We start from the raw sequence: 18,206 nt of genomic DNA, 5'->3' as shown, positions 1-18,206 counted from the left end.
AAATAAACTGGGTTCTGAAAAACGGACCTAAAATCATCTTGTAATTATAGCTTGATTATTCTTAAAACTCTTACTGGGATTTAATTACTCTGGCAAGGATGAGGACAAGCTGAGGAGTGGTAGGTAGATGGAAGGGATAGACATATCTAGAACAACAGCATAATTTGATAATTGCTGATGCTAGGTGGTAAGCAAATGGGTGTTTTTTTTTTCCTGTATACTTGAAAAATTCAATGATAAAAGTTAAAACAGAAACAAAGTTCCAAGTTGTCTATAAAGTATTTTTGCTATTTCATTTGTATAATCAAATGAGAAAACAAGTATTTACCAGTAAGTATACAACTATTTTTTAAAAGTTGTATGAAAGATTATTATTGCCACCTACTGGACACTGTGATTAACTACTTGTTCTTAAAAAACTCACTATTGAATAGGTCTCCCCATCCCAGCATAAATACCTGGTTTTTAACAAGATAATAACAGTAAATTTATGTTTATAAATGTTTATAATAGTAATGATAATTTATAATGTTATATCACATCATTTCTAACAACATGAAATGCCACCTATAAAAACTGTATTATAAAATTTCTGTTCCAGTACATTGGTGATCACCTTATTGTTGTCCTAATTTTACAAAAGATTTCAGATTTTGTTTTCCCATAGAGATTTAAATTGTTTACACATAGGGATAGACCAGAAAGCTAGAAACTAGTCCTGGCTCTTAAATTTGCTATATTATTATTTTTTAATCTCAGTCTTTTAAAATCTATTAAAAAATTTTCATCATTTATAACTTCATTAGTTGTATACACCAGTGATTCTCAACCCTACTACACCAGAATTACCTGCCAAATTTGAAAATAAACTGATGCTGATATCAAAACCAGAGTTTTTTTAAGCCCAGGGTTAAAAGACCCATTAGTAAGTATCAATGGTTTTCAAAATATATTCTCTGGAGCAACATCATCATCAGGGAATGAAACCAAGCAGGACCCTAGGTGAAAAAGCCTTTCCTTGTCTCCACACTTCCTTGTTTGTAGGGAAAAGTTTAACTTCCTATAACTCCCCAGAGTTCTAGAGGGCAGATTCAAACAGAAGAGTGAATGAATGCAGAAACAAAGGAAAGGCAGTCAAGGATGAATAGCGCAGCACCGGGACAGGGCCCCGTTCCTCCTCAAGAGCTGTACAGAACAATCTCATAATTCCCGAACTCCCATCCAGGTGGAGGATGGTAACTTCAGGCAGAGCACAAGCTCTGGATCCCAGACTGGTTGGGATCAGAAGGCTAATAACTGAGATTCCTGGAACATCATGACACTGTTCCAGGGGAAGGTCACACACCTTGCGGCCCTCCCCTCTACGTTTTGCAGATAAAAACTCTTCAGAGAGTTCGGACTTTTTGAGCTCTAGCAGCCTATTTTCCTTGCTCGGCCCTTGTGATAAACCTCTCTCTGCTCCAAACCCCCTGTTTGGTTTGTTTGGGCTTACTGAGTGTGCACCAGGCACACAAACTTGGGTTTGGCAACAGGAACTTATTAGAAATGTAAATTTTCAAGGTCCACCTCACTTTGCCAACTGGTGCCTAGCAATTCAAGCCTGATAGCTCTCCAGGTGATTTGGATGCAGGCGAATGCTTGAGAGTTACAAGTATTTACCATACACATATTAAAATTTTTACTTTTTAAACAAAAGACTTTAATTTACTGTTTTCTAATAAAGTACATTAATAATACAAAATTTAAAAAGGGGTTTATGTGAAGAATAAACTAGTGCAATTCTATTTTTCCAGAAGGACACCATTATGAACACTCAACATCAGTTCTAGTTAGCCAAAAGGAAAAATGCTCTAATGGAAGGTTAGGGAGTAATTTATTCATAGGCCAGTTAACAGGACCCTGGAATGCTCTTGCCCAGAGCAAGTTTTCCAACCGTATTTCCTTGTTCTGGTTTGTTCTGCTCAGAAAGGCACCTTTCTAAGACATAATTAAGACCTTCAACCATACCATACCTTTCAACTCGGAAATGTCACTTCTAGAAATAGAGAAAAATAAAATCCTCAAAGATTTTCTCCAAATGGTTTTAAATAATAAAGGTCGAGGGGGACCTGAAAGCAACTTAAATACCCCTAAATTGGGAAATGATTCCATAAATTAGAGGGTCACCAGAATGAAATACTGCTCAACCATTAAAATGATGCTTTTCATACAAGATTGTAAATAATATGGGGAAATCCTTACTTTATAACATCACTTGTGTGCATGTTTCCTCTGTTCTTGTTTCTGTCAACTGAATAAAATAATGGAAAGCACCAAAATATTAATACTGGTTACCTGAGTAGTAGCACTGAGTGATACTTTATTGCTAAAATTTTTAATAAGATATACTTAATTAGTTGGAAGAAAATTTACAAATACAGTAATGGTGCTTCTACTCTGAGAATTAGGGTCTTTAACAATCAATATGTTTTCAGGACTGATGCTGAAGCTCTAATACTTTGGCCACCTGATGTGATGAGCCAAACTCTTTGAAAAAGACCCTGATGCTGAGAAAGACTGAAGGCAGAAGGGGACGACAGAGGATGCGATGGTTGGATGAATATGAGCAAACTCTAGGAGAGAGTAAAGGACAAGGAAGCCTGGCAAGCTGCAGTCCTTGGGGTCGCACAGAGTCAGACGTAACTTTGCGACTGAACAAAAAACTTTTAGAAGACCGGAACTGTGGGAAACAAGTAGATATTTTTTTCACTCCTTCCATCAATGTTCCTTCTCAACCCACCCCTCCAACTCTTATATTTCTACTTTATTCACATCAGCTGTGCTCAGTTCAGTTCAGTCGCTCAGTCGTGTCCGACTCTTTGCAACCCCATGAATCGCAGCACGCCAGGCCTCCCTGTCTATTACCAACTTCCGGAGTTCACTCAAACTCACATCCATCGAGTCGGTGATGCCATCCAGCCATCTCATCCTCTGTCGTCCCCTTCTCCTCCTGCCCCCAATCCCTCCTAGCACCAGAGGCTTTTCCAATGAGTCAACGCTTCACATGAGGTGGCCAAAGTACTGGAGTTTCAGCTTTAGTGTCATTCCTTCCAAAAAACACCCAGGACTGATCTCCTTTAGAATGGACTGGTTGCATTTCTTTGCAGTCCAAGGGACTCTCAAGAGTCTTCTCCAACACCACAGTTCAAAAGCATCAATTCTTCGGTGCTCAACTTTCTTCACAGTCCAACTCTCACATCCATACATGACCACTGGAAAAACCATAGCCTTGACTAGACGGACCTTTGTTGGCAAAGTAATGTCTCTGCTTTTGAACGTGGTATTTAGGTTGGTCATAACTTTCCTTCCAAGGAGCAAGCGTCTTTTAATTTTATGGTTGCAATCATCATCTGCAGTGATTTTGGAGCCCTCAAAAATAAAGTCTGACACTGTTTCCCCCTCTATTTCCCATGAAGTGATGGGACCAGATGCCATGATCTTAGTTTTCTGAATGTTGAGCTTTAAGCCGACTTTATCACTCTTCTTTTTCACTTTCATCAAGAGGCTTTTGAGTTCCTCTGCTGCTGCTGCTGCTAAGTCACTTCAGTCGTGTCTGACTCTGTGCAACCCCATAGACGGCAGCCCACCAGGCTCCCTCACCCTGGGATTTTCCAGGCAAGAACACTGGAGTGGGGTGCCACCTCCTTCTCCAATGCATGAAAGTGAAAAGTGAAAGTGAAGTCGCTTAGTCATGTCTGACTCTTAGCGACCCCATGGACTGCAGCCTTCCAGGCTCTTCCGTCCATGGGATTTTCCAGGCAAGAGTACTGGAGTGGGGTGCCATTAGTTCCTCTGAAACCCCATAATTAGACACACCAAGAAACTGAAGTGCAATTATTCAATATTTTTAAAACTTGAAACTGGTCAAACAGTTTACCTTAGAATATATAAAAAGAAAGTAAAATGGCTGAACAGGCTTTTAAAAAGAATAGGCTTCAAAATCAGACAAACATAGGTTTAAATCTTAAATTGCCACATAAGGGACCTCACACAAGTTTCAATTTCTTTTTCTGTGAAATGAGAGTCTCAACCTTCCTCCTTGAGCTCCTGTGAGGAGGAAATGAGAGAATACACACAAAGCAGAAGTCAGCAGTAGGCACTCAATAGAAGGTAACTGCTGTTACTGTTTTGTAGTCAGTGTTACAGTTGTTTTCAGTAAACAGTCGTCAAATTTTAATTTTCCTGTGGGGGAAAAAAGCTTAGCAGGGTACAGTCATTTGGACGTCTCAGACCACTAAAATTTCAAAAACAACTGGGAGACCTAGAGGGAGCCGTCAAATTATTCTTTACAAAGTGAGTGTTATTAAAACCCACCAACAAATTTATCAGCACTATTATTTCACAGGGCTTCCCTTGCTGCTCAGACGGTAAAGAATCTGCTGGCAATGCAGGAGACCCAGGTTTGACCCCTGGGTTGGGAAGATCCCCTGGAGAAAGGAATGGCATCTAATTTCGTATCAGAAAAAGCCCTTGAACATCCCCTAAAAAAGTGAAAGACAGTCTTAGAGTAAAGGAAATCAATCATTTCCAAGAAAGGACAGCTGGCAACTACATGACAAAATTATCCTTAATTTTTTTGTTTTGTCACTTACCAGTAAGCATTTAAGGACCAACACCAGTTTGCAAATTGGTGGCTGAACTTCCTAGCCTGATTCTTCATCCATAAATTAAGTTGCTTTATCTACCTCATGGGATTTTCATTCTACAAACACGAACAACTTGCTATTAAGCAGAGGAACTGAGGATCAAACGAAGAGAGTAAATATATAAAAATACTATACACTGTGCCTTATAATATTGCAAAGTACCGTTAAAATATACAGTATTATTACAAAAAATACAAATAATATAAACTGATTCCTAAGAGGAAAAACATTTCCCATCCGTTTTAATGGATTAGTCATTTTCTATACTCATGCTATCACAAAAGACATTCACAAGTTTCCAGAACGAAGACTGTCCATAATTTTTCTTTAGAAGAGTCATATTTGTGAAAGAGCCCACAGTTCTTCCATTTTCTGTCTTGTGGGAAATGAGGACCTTACTTTTCTCTCAGATGGTATAGCTCTCAAGGGACAGTTATTAAGCTAGAAATTGCTGCTATAATTACCAGCATGCAGAATCTGAATTCTTAGGAAGAAAATATAACAGGATCTAAAAGGTAGGTTTAGACACACAGCAAATTTTATTTCCTTATTTTTGAAAGTGTTCTAAGATTTTCCAGGGTTAAAATTTACTTTCACGTATGATGATCAATAATAAGACACCAAACTTACAAAACAGACAGTTTTATAATTTTCACTGTTGCTTCTCGATCCAGTGAGAATAATTTCACAATGCAACACGTTTACGCAGCTTTTTTGTCACTTTCTTTGGTTTCCGCTTCTTTAGGCAACAATGGCTCGATTTTTAGTAACAAACCTTCACTTGTTGAACTTCGAAGGAAAGCACGTACCACAAAAGGTCCTGAAAACAGAGACAAGAATCACTTCTCATTTTATTTCAAACACCTAATGAGCAAATACAAACATACAAAAAGAAACCTTATAGGATTCGTGTTATAGATTCACTTGAAAAGTACTGATATTATCGAACTATTATTTTAAATTATAACAAAGGGAAGATCGTTTCATTTCTAGAGAAGAAGGCAAACTAGTTGTACTAGAGTTTCAGTTCAGTTCAGTTCAGATGCTCAGTCGTGTCTGACTCTTTGCGACCTCATGAATCGTAGCACACCAGGCCTCCCTGTCCATCACCAACTCCCCGGAGTTCACTCAGACTCACGTCCATCGAGTCAGTGATGCCATCCAGCCATCTCATCCTCTGTCATCCCCTTCTCCTTCTGTCCCCAATCCCTCCCAGCACCAGAGTCTTTTCCAATGAGTCAACTCTTCGCATGAGGTGGCCAAAGTACTGGAGTTTCAGTTTTAGCATCATTCCTTCCAAAGAAATCTCAGGGCTGATCTCCTTCAGAATGGACTGGTTGGATCTCCTTGCAGTCCAAGGGACTCTCAAGAGTCTTCTCCAGCACCACAGTTCAAACACATCAATTCTTCGGCGCTCAGCTTTCTTCACAGTCCAACTCTTACAACCATACATGACCACTGGAAAAACCATAGCCTTGAATAGATGCACTTTTGTTGGCAAAAGAATGTCTCTGCCTTTGAATATGCTATCTAGGTTGGTCATAGCTTTTCTTCCAAGGAGTAAGCGTCTTTCAATTTCATGGCTGCAATTACCATTTGCAGTGATTTGGAACCCCCCAAAACAAAGTCTGACACTGTAACCACTGTTTCCCCACCTATTTCCCATGAAGTGATGGGACCAGATGCCATGATCTTAGTTTTCTGAATGTTGAGCTTTAAGCCAACTTTTTCACTCTCCTTTTTAACTTTCATCAAGAGGCTTTTTGGTTCCTCTTCACTTTCTGCCATAAGGGTGGTGTCATCTGCGTATCTGAGGTCATTGATATTTCTCCTAGCAATCTTGATTCCAGCTTGTGCTTCTTCCAGCCCAGCGTTTCTCATGATGTACTCTGCACAGAAATTAAATAAGCAGTGTGACAATACACAGCCTTGATGTATTCCTTTTCCTATTTGGAACCAGTCTGTTGTTCCATGTCCAGTTTTAACTGTTGCTTCCTGACCTGCATACAAATTTCTCAAAAGACAGGTCAGGTGGTCTGGTATCCCATCTCTTTCAGAATTTTCCAGTTTACTGTGATCCACAGAGCCAAAGGCTTTGGCATAGTCAATTAAGCAGAAATAGATGTATTTCTGGAATTCTCTTGCTTTTTCGATGATTCAGCAGATGTTGGCAATTTGGTTCCTCTGCCCTTTCTAAAACCAGCTTGACTAGAGTTTACTAGAGAGAGATTTATCAATGAAACCACACATATTCACTAATAATTCATTTCTCTCTTCCAGAAGGTGATCATCTAGAATTTATTTTATTGCAACGATAACCATAAAGGGAGCAGGTGGTGATACTTACCTTAGATGGCAAGATTTCAATATTTATTTAGAACAGTCAGCACATATGCTACCTTTGTGTTACCAAACATTTTTTAGTCAAATTCCCTAAAAATTAAAAAAGCTTTTATAAAGATAATGTTAAGGGACGTCATTTAAAATGGCAAAGAGAAGATAACTAAACTGCTTTTAAAGATTTACTATTCATCATTCTAGGGCTTCCCTGGTGGCTCAGTGGTAAAGAATCTGCCAGCAATGCAGGAGACCCAGTTCCATCCCTGGGTTGGGAAGATGCATTGGAGAAGGGAATGACAACCCACTCCAGTATTCTTGCCTGGAGAATTCCATGGACAGGAGAGTCTGGTGGGCTTCAGACCATGGTATCACAAAGAGTCAGACACAACTGAGCGACTAACACACACACACACACACACACACATACACACACTCATCATTCTATTCCTGCTATAGGCTCAGAGGTTTTTATACTGAAATCAAAGTTCTCCAAGAAATAGAAGAATCTATCTGATAGATAAAGTACCTGATGAACTATGGACAGAGGTTCATGACATTGTACAGGAGACAGGGATCAAGATGATCCCCATGGAAAAGAAATGCAAAAAAGCAAAATGGCTGTCTAGGGAGGCCTTACAATGAGCTGTGAAAACAAGAGAAGAGAAAAACAAAGGAAAATAGGAAAGATATAAGCATCTGAATGCAGAGTCCCACAGAATAGCAAGAAGAGATAAGAAAGCCTTCCTCAGCGACCAATACAAAGAAATAGAGGAAAACAACAGAATGGGAAAGACTAGAAATCTCTTCAAGAAATTTAGAGACACCAAGGGAATATTTCATGCAAAGATGGGCTCGATAAAAGACAGAAATGGTATGGACCTAACAGAAGCAGAAGATATTAAGAAGAGGTGGCAAGAATACACAGAAGAACTGTACAAAAAAGATCTTCACGACCAGATAATCACGATGGTGTGATCATTCACCCAGAGCCAGACATCCTGGATGTGAAATCAAGTGGGCCTTAGAAAGCATCACTACGAACAAAGATGGTGGAGGTCATGGAATTCCAGTGGAGCTATTTCAAATCTTAAAAGATGATGCTGTGAAAGTGCTGCACTCAATATGCCAGCAAATTTGGAAAATTCAGCAGTAGCCACAGGAATGGAAAAGGTCAGTTTTCATCTCAATCCCAAAGAAAGGCAATGTCAAAGAATGCTCAAACTATCGCACAATTGCACTCATCTCACACGCTAGTAAAGTGATGCTCAAACCCAGGCTTCAGCAATATGTGAACCGTGAATTTCCAGATGTTCAAGCTGGTTTTAGAAAAGGCAGAGGAATCAGAGATCAAATGGCCAGCATCCGCTGGATCATGGAAAAAGCAAGAGAGTTCCAGAAATACATCTACTTATGCTTTATTGACTATGCCAAAGCCTTTGACTGTGTGGATCACAATCAACTGGAAAATTCTGAAAGAGATGGGAATACCAGACCACCTGACCTGCCTCTTGACAAACCTATATGCAGGTCAGGAAGCAACAGTTAGAACTGGACATGGAACAACAGACTGGTTCCAAATAGGAAAAGGAGTACGTCAAGGCTCTGTATTGTCACCCTGCTTATTTAACTTCTATGCAGAGTACATCATGAGAAACGCTGGGCTGGAAGAAGCACAAGCTGGAATCAAGATTGCCGGGAGAAATATCAATGACCTCAGATATGCAGATGACACCACCCTTATGGCAGAAAGTGAAGAGGAACTAAGCCTCCTGATGAAAGTGAAAGAGGAGAGTGAAAAAGTTGGCTTAAAGCTCAACATTCAGAAAACTAAGATCATGGCATCTGGTCCCATCACTTCACAGGAAATAGATGGGGAAACAGTGGTTACAGTGTCAGACTTTATTTTTGGTGGCTCCAAAATCACTGCAGATGGTGACTGCAGCCATGAAATTAAAAGACGCTTACTCCTTGGAAGGAAAGTTATGATCAACCTAGATAGCATATTTAAAAGCAGAGACATTCCTTTGCCAACAAAAGTGCATCTATTCAAGGCTATGGTTTTTCCAGTAGTCATGTATGGATGTGAGAGTTGGACTGTGAAGAAAGCTGAGCGCTGAAGAATTGATACTTTTGAACTGTGGTGTTGGAGAAGACTCTTGAGAGTACCTTGGACTGCAAGGAGATCCAACCAGTCCATTCTAAAGGTAATCAGCCCTGGGGTTTCTTTGGAAGGAATGAGGCTAAAGCTGAAACTCCGGTACTTTGGCCACCTCATGCGAAGAGTTGACTCATTGGAAAAGACTCTGATGCTGGGAGGGATTGGGGGCGGGAGGAGAAGTGGGCAACAGAGGATGAGATGGCTGGATGGCATCAGTGCCTCGATGGACGTGAGTCTGGGTGAACTCCGGAAGTTGGTGATGGACAGGGAGGCCTGGGGTGCTGCGATTCATGGAGTCGCAAAGAGCTGGACACTAATGAGTGACTGAACTGAACTGAACTGAACTGATGGTCATACTTAGCAGAACAGAATTAACATTCACCAGTGGGTTTAACTCCCAAAGAAGGTTAAATATAGCCTAAGACTGTTTAATTATACATGGGATTTATAAAACAAAATGTGACAGACTCCTATAACGGGAAGCCTGTAAGTACTGAGTCATTTGAGGGAAATAGACTCTTGATTGGTTTCAGTCAGCCACAGGAGAACACATTTTTGTGAATGGCAAGTGATACAGTGGGAATTACACATGTGCTGAGCTTATGACACAGCTGCTACATCAAGCTTCACTGTTCTCCATGAATCACCCCGTTTATAAAGTGTGATTCTTCTGACATGACTAAAACTTTGTCTCTTTTCCAAAATAAATAAGATAAGGAAAGCCAACTGCTAGTACCGGTGACAAAGTGAATGGTCTGGCTCACAATATGATCTCACAAATGATTTTAGTTTCTGCTTAAACACTATTTTAAGTTTAAGGCAATCTGTTACAGTTTTCTTTCAAATTTGATTACATTTAATGATAGAAATAATGTGGGAATTTATCAAGGCTTCACAGCGTATTCCCTATTACTGTTAAAGAGGTTTCCTCTCTAGACAAGTACAACTTATTAACGAGGATCAGGAATACTTTGGTGAATTCAATTGTGTTGCTTTAACTCCTGGAAATATCACGTTACTATAGTTGCATATTAACTGGACTGTTTTCTTAATATTTTACATTTTTAAAGCATCCCAGGATTATAGGAAATTCTAACCCCAGTGAACCACTTACCCAAATTCAGTGGTCTTTGCCTACAAACTTCATTGATAACAGCTTGCAGATTGGCAGCTATCTGGTCACTTGGCATATCCAGCTGAAAGAAAAGGATACATAACATTAATGATGTAAAAGTAAGACAACAGTACAATTTTTGGTAACTATATCAATAGTTATTCCATACAGTTTTTTCAAATATTCAACTAGTGCAAATTATCTACTAAGGGATTCTACTGTGAAAGAAAAAACTTCTAAAGCTCTTCTTTTGGAATGCCACATTTATACGTCTCTACATGTCAAGACTCAATTACCTTTTAGAACATATTACAGCAAAGTATTTTGAAGTGGTTCCCACTTGTGATTCCTTGAATTCCAAATTTCCACAAAGCATATTGTTGGGTAGAATATACCATCCCTACCCGCCACTTCTCCACCCCAGGAATCAGTGATATTTTTTTCTTAAAGTTGTTAATTTATTTTTTAAAAGAAACTTAAGAAAATATTTGGAAGTTAATGCTTTCAAAAGTCCAAAATGAAAGTCCTTGACTATACACATTCAGATAACACATATCTCACACAGAGACATTTCCAAGATGCTATGCTAACACTCTCTAACTGCAATAACAATTATCTTCCTACTTAGCAAAAGCTAAGTCCTATATAGTGAATGAGCCCTATTCATAAAACACCTAACCCAGCATGCATCTTTGGAAAGTCCTAGGGTTTCTCATTCAAAATTCAATGCATGTTATTCTCTTAAATATGCCACTAAAAATCAATTATGTTACAGTCCTATGTTTAAAGGATTTTGCAATTTGTCAAATGAATCCAGTTTTTAAAATTCATATAAAACTTGTAATAGTGTAATTGGTAAAAATTACACAGTAAGAATTCAAGATCAAACAAGAATTCTATTTCCCAATGACTCTTGAGACCACTGTGAGAAATGTGGTACATAAGCATATAAAGAATTCCTCCTGAAAAGAAAATTATTCTCATCATCATCACACAATATTTATTCAACATGCACTTGGGTATGATACAGTATCAAACCCTAAATGAGAAGGTCTGGACATTATTGGAGGAATTTTCATTTTATGCCAATCCATAAGTGGGAGGTTTGAGAGGGGAGAAAAAAGAAAATCAAGCAATGCTTAGTTCTCCTTATTAAATCTATTAGACTTAACAGACATTAAATTTCATCACAGTAAGTAGTTCACTGACAGACAAGGTACCTTACATTTGCTATGGCAGAAAAAGAAAACAAAACATGTAGAGTATCAACACGTGTCTTTTCATTCGTCTCTTAATTCTCCCCTTTACCTCAAAAGGCCCTTCTTTCTATTATCAACTGAAGTAACCAACACTGCTCTAAGGAATTGATTTATCCTTTGTAAAGATCTATTGTTGTTCTTTAGCCACTAGGTCGTTTCCTATGGACTGCAGCCCGCCAGGCTCCTCTCTCCATGGCATTTCCCAGGCAAGAATACTGGAGTGGGTTGCCATTTCTTTCTCTCAGGGATCTTCCTGACTCAGGGGTCAAACTCGCATCTCCTGCTAGGGAGGCAGATTCTTTACCACTGAGCCACCAGGGAAGCCCACAAAGACCTATACCTACCTTAAATTTGGGAAAGTAATAGATACAAGAAAAAGCAAGAGGTCCAAATAGCTTCCTTAACAGTTACAAGCTAGACTGCTGGACATTGTATACTACACTCAGATGTTTGTGACTATACTTTCTGCAGACCTATATGGCCATTCCTACTGTAAACTAACAACACAGGCTCCAGAAATGCAAAACAGATGCCCTCAATGATTTCATAAAATCTTAAAATACATAAACTGTTTTAAAATACAGCTTACACTTTTGTCCAAATTTTAGCACCTCTAATCGTTAGTGCTATCAGCTCAGTCGCTCAGTCGTGTCCAATTCTTTGTGACCCCATGAACTGCAGCACGCCAGGCCTCCCTGTCCATCACCAACTCCCGGAGTTCACTCAGACTCACGTACATTGAGTTGGTGATGCCATCCAGCCTTCTCATCCTCTGTCGCCCACTTCTCCTCTTGCCCCCAATCCCTCCCAACATCAGGGTCATTGGAAAACAATGAGTCAACACTTCACATGAGGTGGCCAAAGTACTGGAGTTTCAGCTTTAGCATCATTCCTTCCAAAGAAATCCCAGGGTTGATCTCCTTCAGAATGGACTGGTTGGATCTCCTTGCAGTCCAAGGGACTCTCAAGAGTCTTCTCCAACACCACAGTTCAAAAGCATCAATTCTTCACTGCTCAGCTTTCTTCACAGTCCAACTCTCACATCCATACGTAACCACAGGAAAAACCATAGCCTTGACTAGACGGACCTTTGTTGGCAAAGTAATGTCTCTGCTTTTGAATATGCTATCTAGGTTGGTCATAACTTTCCTTCCAAGGAGTAAGCATCTTTTAATTTCATGGCTGCAATCACCATCTGCAGTCATTTTGGAGCCACCAAAAATAAAGTCTGACACTGTAACCACTGTTTCCCCCTCTATTTCCCATGAAGTGATGGGACCAGATGCCATGATCTTCGTTTTCTGAATGTTGAGCTTTAAGCCAACTTTTTCACTCCCCCCTTTCACTTTTATCAAGAGGCTTTTTAGTTCCTCTTCACTTTCTGCCATAAGGGTGGTGTCATCTGCATATCTGAGGTGATTGATGTTTCTTTCTCCTGGCAATCTCCATTTCAGCTTGTGCTTCTTCCAGCCCAGTGTTTCTCATGATGTACTCGGCATAGAAGTTAAATAAGCAGGGTGACAATACACAGCCCTGACGTACTCCTTTTCCTATTTGGAGCCAGTCTGTTGTTCCATGTCCAGTTCTAACTGTTGCTTCCTGACCTGCATACAGATTTCTCAAGAGGCAGGTCAGGTGGTCTGGTATTCCCATCTCTTTCAGAATTTTCCAGTTGATTGTGATCCACACAGTCCAAGGCTTTGGCATAGTCAATAAAGCATAAGTAGATGTTTTTCTGGAACTCTCTTGCTTTTTCCATGATCCAGTGCATGCTGGCAATTTGATGTCTGATTCCTCTGCCTTTTCTAAAAGCAGCTTGAACATCTGGAAGTTCACGGTTCACGTATTGCTGAAGCCTGGCTTGGAGAATTTTGAGCATTACTTTATTAGCGGGTGAGATGAGTGCAATTGTGCGGTAGTTTGAATATTCTTTGGCATTGTCTTTCTTTGGGATTGGAATGAAAACGGACCTTTTCCAGTCCTGTGGCCACTGCTGGGTTTTCCAAATTTGCTGGCATATTGAGTGCAGCACTTTCACAGCATCATCTTTCAGGATTTGAAACAGCTCCACTGGAATTCCATGACCTCCACTAGCTTTGCTCATAGTGATGCTTTCTAAGGCCCACTTGACTTCACATTCCAGGATGTCTGGTTCTAGGTGAGTGATCACACCGTTGTGATTATCTGGGTCATGAAGATCTTTTCTGTACAGTCCTTCTGTGTATTCTTGTCCTTAGTCTTTCATAGTTAGTACTATGTCCTCTACTAAATCTTAAAATAAATATAGTCACACATCTCACTTTACTTTTTATTTTAGATATTGTATAAAATTATGAAAAAGTTGTATGTTTTATGAGCATGCTGCTGCTGCTGCTGCTAAGTCACTTCAGTCGTGTCCAACACGGTGCGACCCCATAGATGGCAGCCCACCAGGCTCCCCTGCCCTGTCCTGTGCGACCCCGTAGATGGCAGCCCACCAGGCTCCCCCATCCCTCAGGCTCTCCAGGCAAGAACACTTGGGTGGGTTGCCATTTTCTTTTCCAATGCATGAAACTGAAAAGTCAAAGTGAAGTCGCTCAACTCTTAGCAACCCTATGAACTGCAGCCTACCAGGCTCCTCTGTCCATGGGATTTTCCAGGCAAGAGTACTGGAGTGGGTTGCCAGGCTTCTCATTGCAGTGACTTCTCTTGTAGCAGAATACACACTCTAGGGTGTGTGGGCTCAATAGTAGTGGCACATGGGCTCAGTAGTTGCAGCTCCCAGGCTCCAGAGCACAGACTCAAAAGTTGTGGCACATGGGCTTAGCTGCTCCATGGCATGTGAGATATTCCCAGATCAGGACCTGAATCTGGGTCTCCTACACTGGTAGGTGGATTCTTTACCAGTGAGCTATCAGGGAAGCCCCCATTAATGTTTTTAAGAAAAGACTGATTTACTGAATCCTACCTTCTGCTTTCATCCTTATTATATCAGAAATAACTCACTAAGCACACTAAGGCCTTTCTAAGTGGTTCAGTGAGTAAAGAATGCAGGAGACACAGGAGACGCAGGTTTGATCCCTGGGTCAGGAAGATCTCCTGGAGGAGGAAATGGCAACCCACTCCAGTATTCTTGCCTGGAGAATACCATAGACAGAGGAGTTTGGCAGGCTACACAGTCCATGAGGATGCAAAGAGCTGGACATAACTGAGCATGCACTTATCTTCTAAGCACACTAGACGTCAGACAACTTCGCAGAGATGTCAGCATGGTGGCTCAGTGGATATAGGTAAACTTCATTTCTTTGACTCTCAGATTTTCCTCTTTCCATGCAATCGTAACTTCTGCTTTCAATCACTTTCTACCATTATGGGAGAACTAAAAAACTGATTCTTAACCACTTTTTGTCCCTTTGAGATACAGATACATGCAGGACAAATTGTAGTCATAGGACTGTCTGAGGCTGTGATTCTTAAACTTTTTTCGGTTACCAAATCTTGCTCCAGAATAAGGTACTCAGGCACACAAAAATTTTAGCTCATGTTTTTAGGGTCTTCAAGGATTCTTAGGTTAAGAGAAAGAGGAGAGAAGAAAAGCTCCTGAGGAAAGGGTCTCAGTTAAAAGGAATCCTTGGGCCACACGTGGAGAACCACCGATGTTGGAAGTCAGCTCAAATACTTTGAAAGACTAAGGACAAGAGTACGGAAAAAGGATTCAACTTAATTGTCTACATTTTACAGGGGACAGACCTAAAAAGAAAAGCAAAGTATGTGCGCACAATTTTTAAACACTCTTGTGTTCCTCCTAAAGTGGCCCGCTTCTGTCACTATAAATGTTCCAACAGCCTCTAGATGACTGATTATCTCTAACTGGAAACTGCAGAGAGAACTGCTGCTTTGAATAAGCACTTGTTAGAATATCTGACCTTACAAATCTCTTCCAAGTGCAATGATCTAGGATCATACACAGGGTAGCCTGGCAGTGGTTTCTGCAAGTGGGCCAACACTCCTAATTCCCTTGACTCCTGAAGGTTTAAACCAAGAAAAAGAAGACCGTCTGTGTATTTCCTACACAACATCAAGGAAAGTGATAGCAGCAGCAGTAGTGGTAGTGGTCAGGGTGGTAGTAGAGGTAGTAGAAATAGAGCAGCTCTATTTATTGGGTGCTTACTCTAAGCCAACTCTATTCTAAGCACTTACACATTCTCATTTATTTCTCCCAAATATCCTAAAGATGGGTCCCATTATCGTTTTCCTTTTACAATTAGAAACTGAGACTTAGAAAACTTTGTAACTTATTCAAAAGCACCCAGATGATAAACAGCAGTCCAGCAGCTATGTGCATGAGCTCTAAAGGCAGAGAAATGTAACTCTGAAACCCACTTCCACCGCTTATTAGCTTGTGACCCTGGGCACAGCTAGAAAGTGATGGTAATCCTTATGAAAACTGAAGTATCCATTCTCTGGAAAACACAAATGACTTGTTATAAACTAAGGAAAGAAAAAGAGAAAACTAAGTGAAATACTGAAAGGAAAAGAATATGCATTTAAGTGGGAAAAATGCAAATTTTTCTTTTTGCCGAATGAATCCTTTTCTACATTCCCAGCTTTTAGATGTTCACAGCACACAATCTAGCAACATTCACTTGGCCTTCACTCTTTGTTGAGCATTGACTGGGGCCTAGGAATGGAAAGATGAAGAAGACACAAATCTTACCATCAAGGAGCTTACCACATGGTCACTAAAATACAACGTGACTGGTGCCACTCAAACTAAATCAACAAAGTGCCACAAGGGTACAGAAGGAGAAGTGACTGTGACAGGGAAGGCCTCACAAAGGTGATACTTAAATGGAGGCTTAAAGGATGAAGAGTTCTGAAGACAAACAGATCTACTAGGCAGAGGGAGGAGCACACGGTACTGTGAGAACAGGTGGTTCAGGCGACCAGGAGGCATCTCACTGCCCAGGGTTGGTTGCAAACTCAAATGACTCCAGTGGCCAGAGCTGGTAACATGCATGACTGAAGCGGACTGGGTTTGAGTGCATGTGCATATATGACCTGCAGGACACAGGCTGTGCAGAGGTGAACAGCACTGCCCCACAGGGAGGAGGCAGTGGCCACTCAGTGCTAACAGAACGTTACACTGAGGTCTCTGGGGCCAGTTTATCAGAACTCTTGACTCATCAAGAATAACAAGGAATCTGGATTTCTGGGTGATATCATCTAGTTTTTAAATGCTGAATCAATAAAACAAAACAAGTCTGGGAGCCAAACTCAGCCAGACATCAAGTTACATCACTGAAAATAACAGGAAACCCTGAATTTGAACTTGGCATAGTGATTTAAGACGACACTGTAAAAAGATTTGAATCTATAGCTAAAGATTTTAGAATGTGTGCATCCTAAGTCGCCTCCCTTGTTTCTGATTCTTTGCGACCTCATGGACTGTAGCCCACCAGGCTCCCCTGTCCATGGGATTCTCCAGGCAAGAATACTGGAGTGGGTTGCCTTGCTCTCCCTCCTCCAGGGGATCTTCCAGACCCAGGGACTGAACCTGCATCTCTTATGCCTCCTGCATTGGCAGGTGGGTTCTTTACCACTAGCACTACCTGGGAAGCCCTAAAGATTTTAGACTATATTCTGTCAACCATGAGAAGCTACTTAATGTTTATAAGTAAACAACTGGTATTTCTGAGCTATGTTTTAGAAAGAATTTTAAAGGAAGGGTATCTAACAGGAACTGCCAAACTTTTCTCTATAACTGGTCAGAGAGAAAATATTTGGGGCTTTGCAGGCCAAACGGGCTGTCACAAATACTCAATTCTGCTGTTGTGGTGCAAAAGTCATCCTAGAGAATGCATGAACGATGACCACAGCTGTGCTTAAGAAAGTGTAACTTACAGAAACAGCTGGGGAGCTGGGAGGGTCCCACAGACCACAGTCTGCAGACCCCCGGTGAGGAAGACAGACCAAAGGATGCCTGGGAAAGTAGTGGCCAAAAGAAACCATTTATCATCGCTATAACAAAAATGATTTTTGTATTGTGTGTTTAACAGAAACCTTTGTTGGGTGCTGATAGACTTTCAATGTATCCTACAATGCATCTACTTATGCAGATGAGGCAAAAAAATGTTTTTTCAAGCTAAGAATTGAACTGCCATTTAAAATAAAAGTAGGAAAAATGCTCAGCAACTGTTCTGACAACTGCCGCAAATTTTACATACACACTTGAAACAAGATATTGCATGCGGCCTTTCTGGAAGTTTGTTCAGGACTGATGACCAGAGTCTACATCTGAAAGCAAAAAAGGCATTTAATGCCCTATATTCTTGGCCTTCCCAGGTGGCACTAGTGGAAAAGAACCCAGCTGCCAATGCAGAAGATATAAGAGCTGCAAGTTTGATCCCTTGGTCACGAAGATCTCTTGGAGGAGGGTATGGCAACATACTCCAGTATTACTGCCTGGGAAATTCCATGGACGGAGGAGCCTGGCGGGCTACAGTCTATGGGGTCACCAAAAGTCAAACATGACTTAGCACACATGCTTGCATCCACACTCTATATTCTAAAGAAAGATACCAACAATTAAGGTCATAATATTCTCACCATAATCAACAACCATGCAAAGCAAAAGCAGGCCAAGAGGCAAGGCTCCAAGAAGCTCCTGT

At 40.6% G+C, this 18,206-nt stretch overlaps 1 protein-coding gene across 1 annotated transcript in view; it reads right to left on the bottom strand.

Moving 5' to 3' along the window:
* Positions 1 to 5,264: 5,264 nt before the first annotated feature.
* The window catches only part of MRPL1 (mitochondrial ribosomal protein L1), a 69,917-nt gene continuing 56,975 nt past the window's right edge, over positions 5,265 to 18,206 (bottom strand). The window contains exons 8-9 of the mRNA XM_068975526.1: positions 10,298 to 10,379; positions 5,265 to 5,505 (exon numbers count right to left, since the gene is read on the bottom strand). Coding sequence (XP_068831627.1) covers positions 5,387 to 5,505; positions 10,298 to 10,379 — 201 coding nt within the window. The 3' untranslated portion in view covers positions 5,265 to 5,386. The remainder of the gene's footprint in view (positions 5,506 to 10,297; positions 10,380 to 18,206) is intronic.

This window comes from Capricornis sumatraensis, chromosome 7 (assembly GCF_032405125.1).
Source record: "Capricornis sumatraensis isolate serow.1 chromosome 7, serow.2, whole genome shotgun sequence".
Taxonomy (NCBI): domain Eukaryota; kingdom Metazoa; phylum Chordata; class Mammalia; order Artiodactyla; family Bovidae; genus Capricornis; species Capricornis sumatraensis.
Note: the sequence above shows the minus strand (reverse complement) of the source record. Positions and strands in the feature narration are given on the sequence as shown.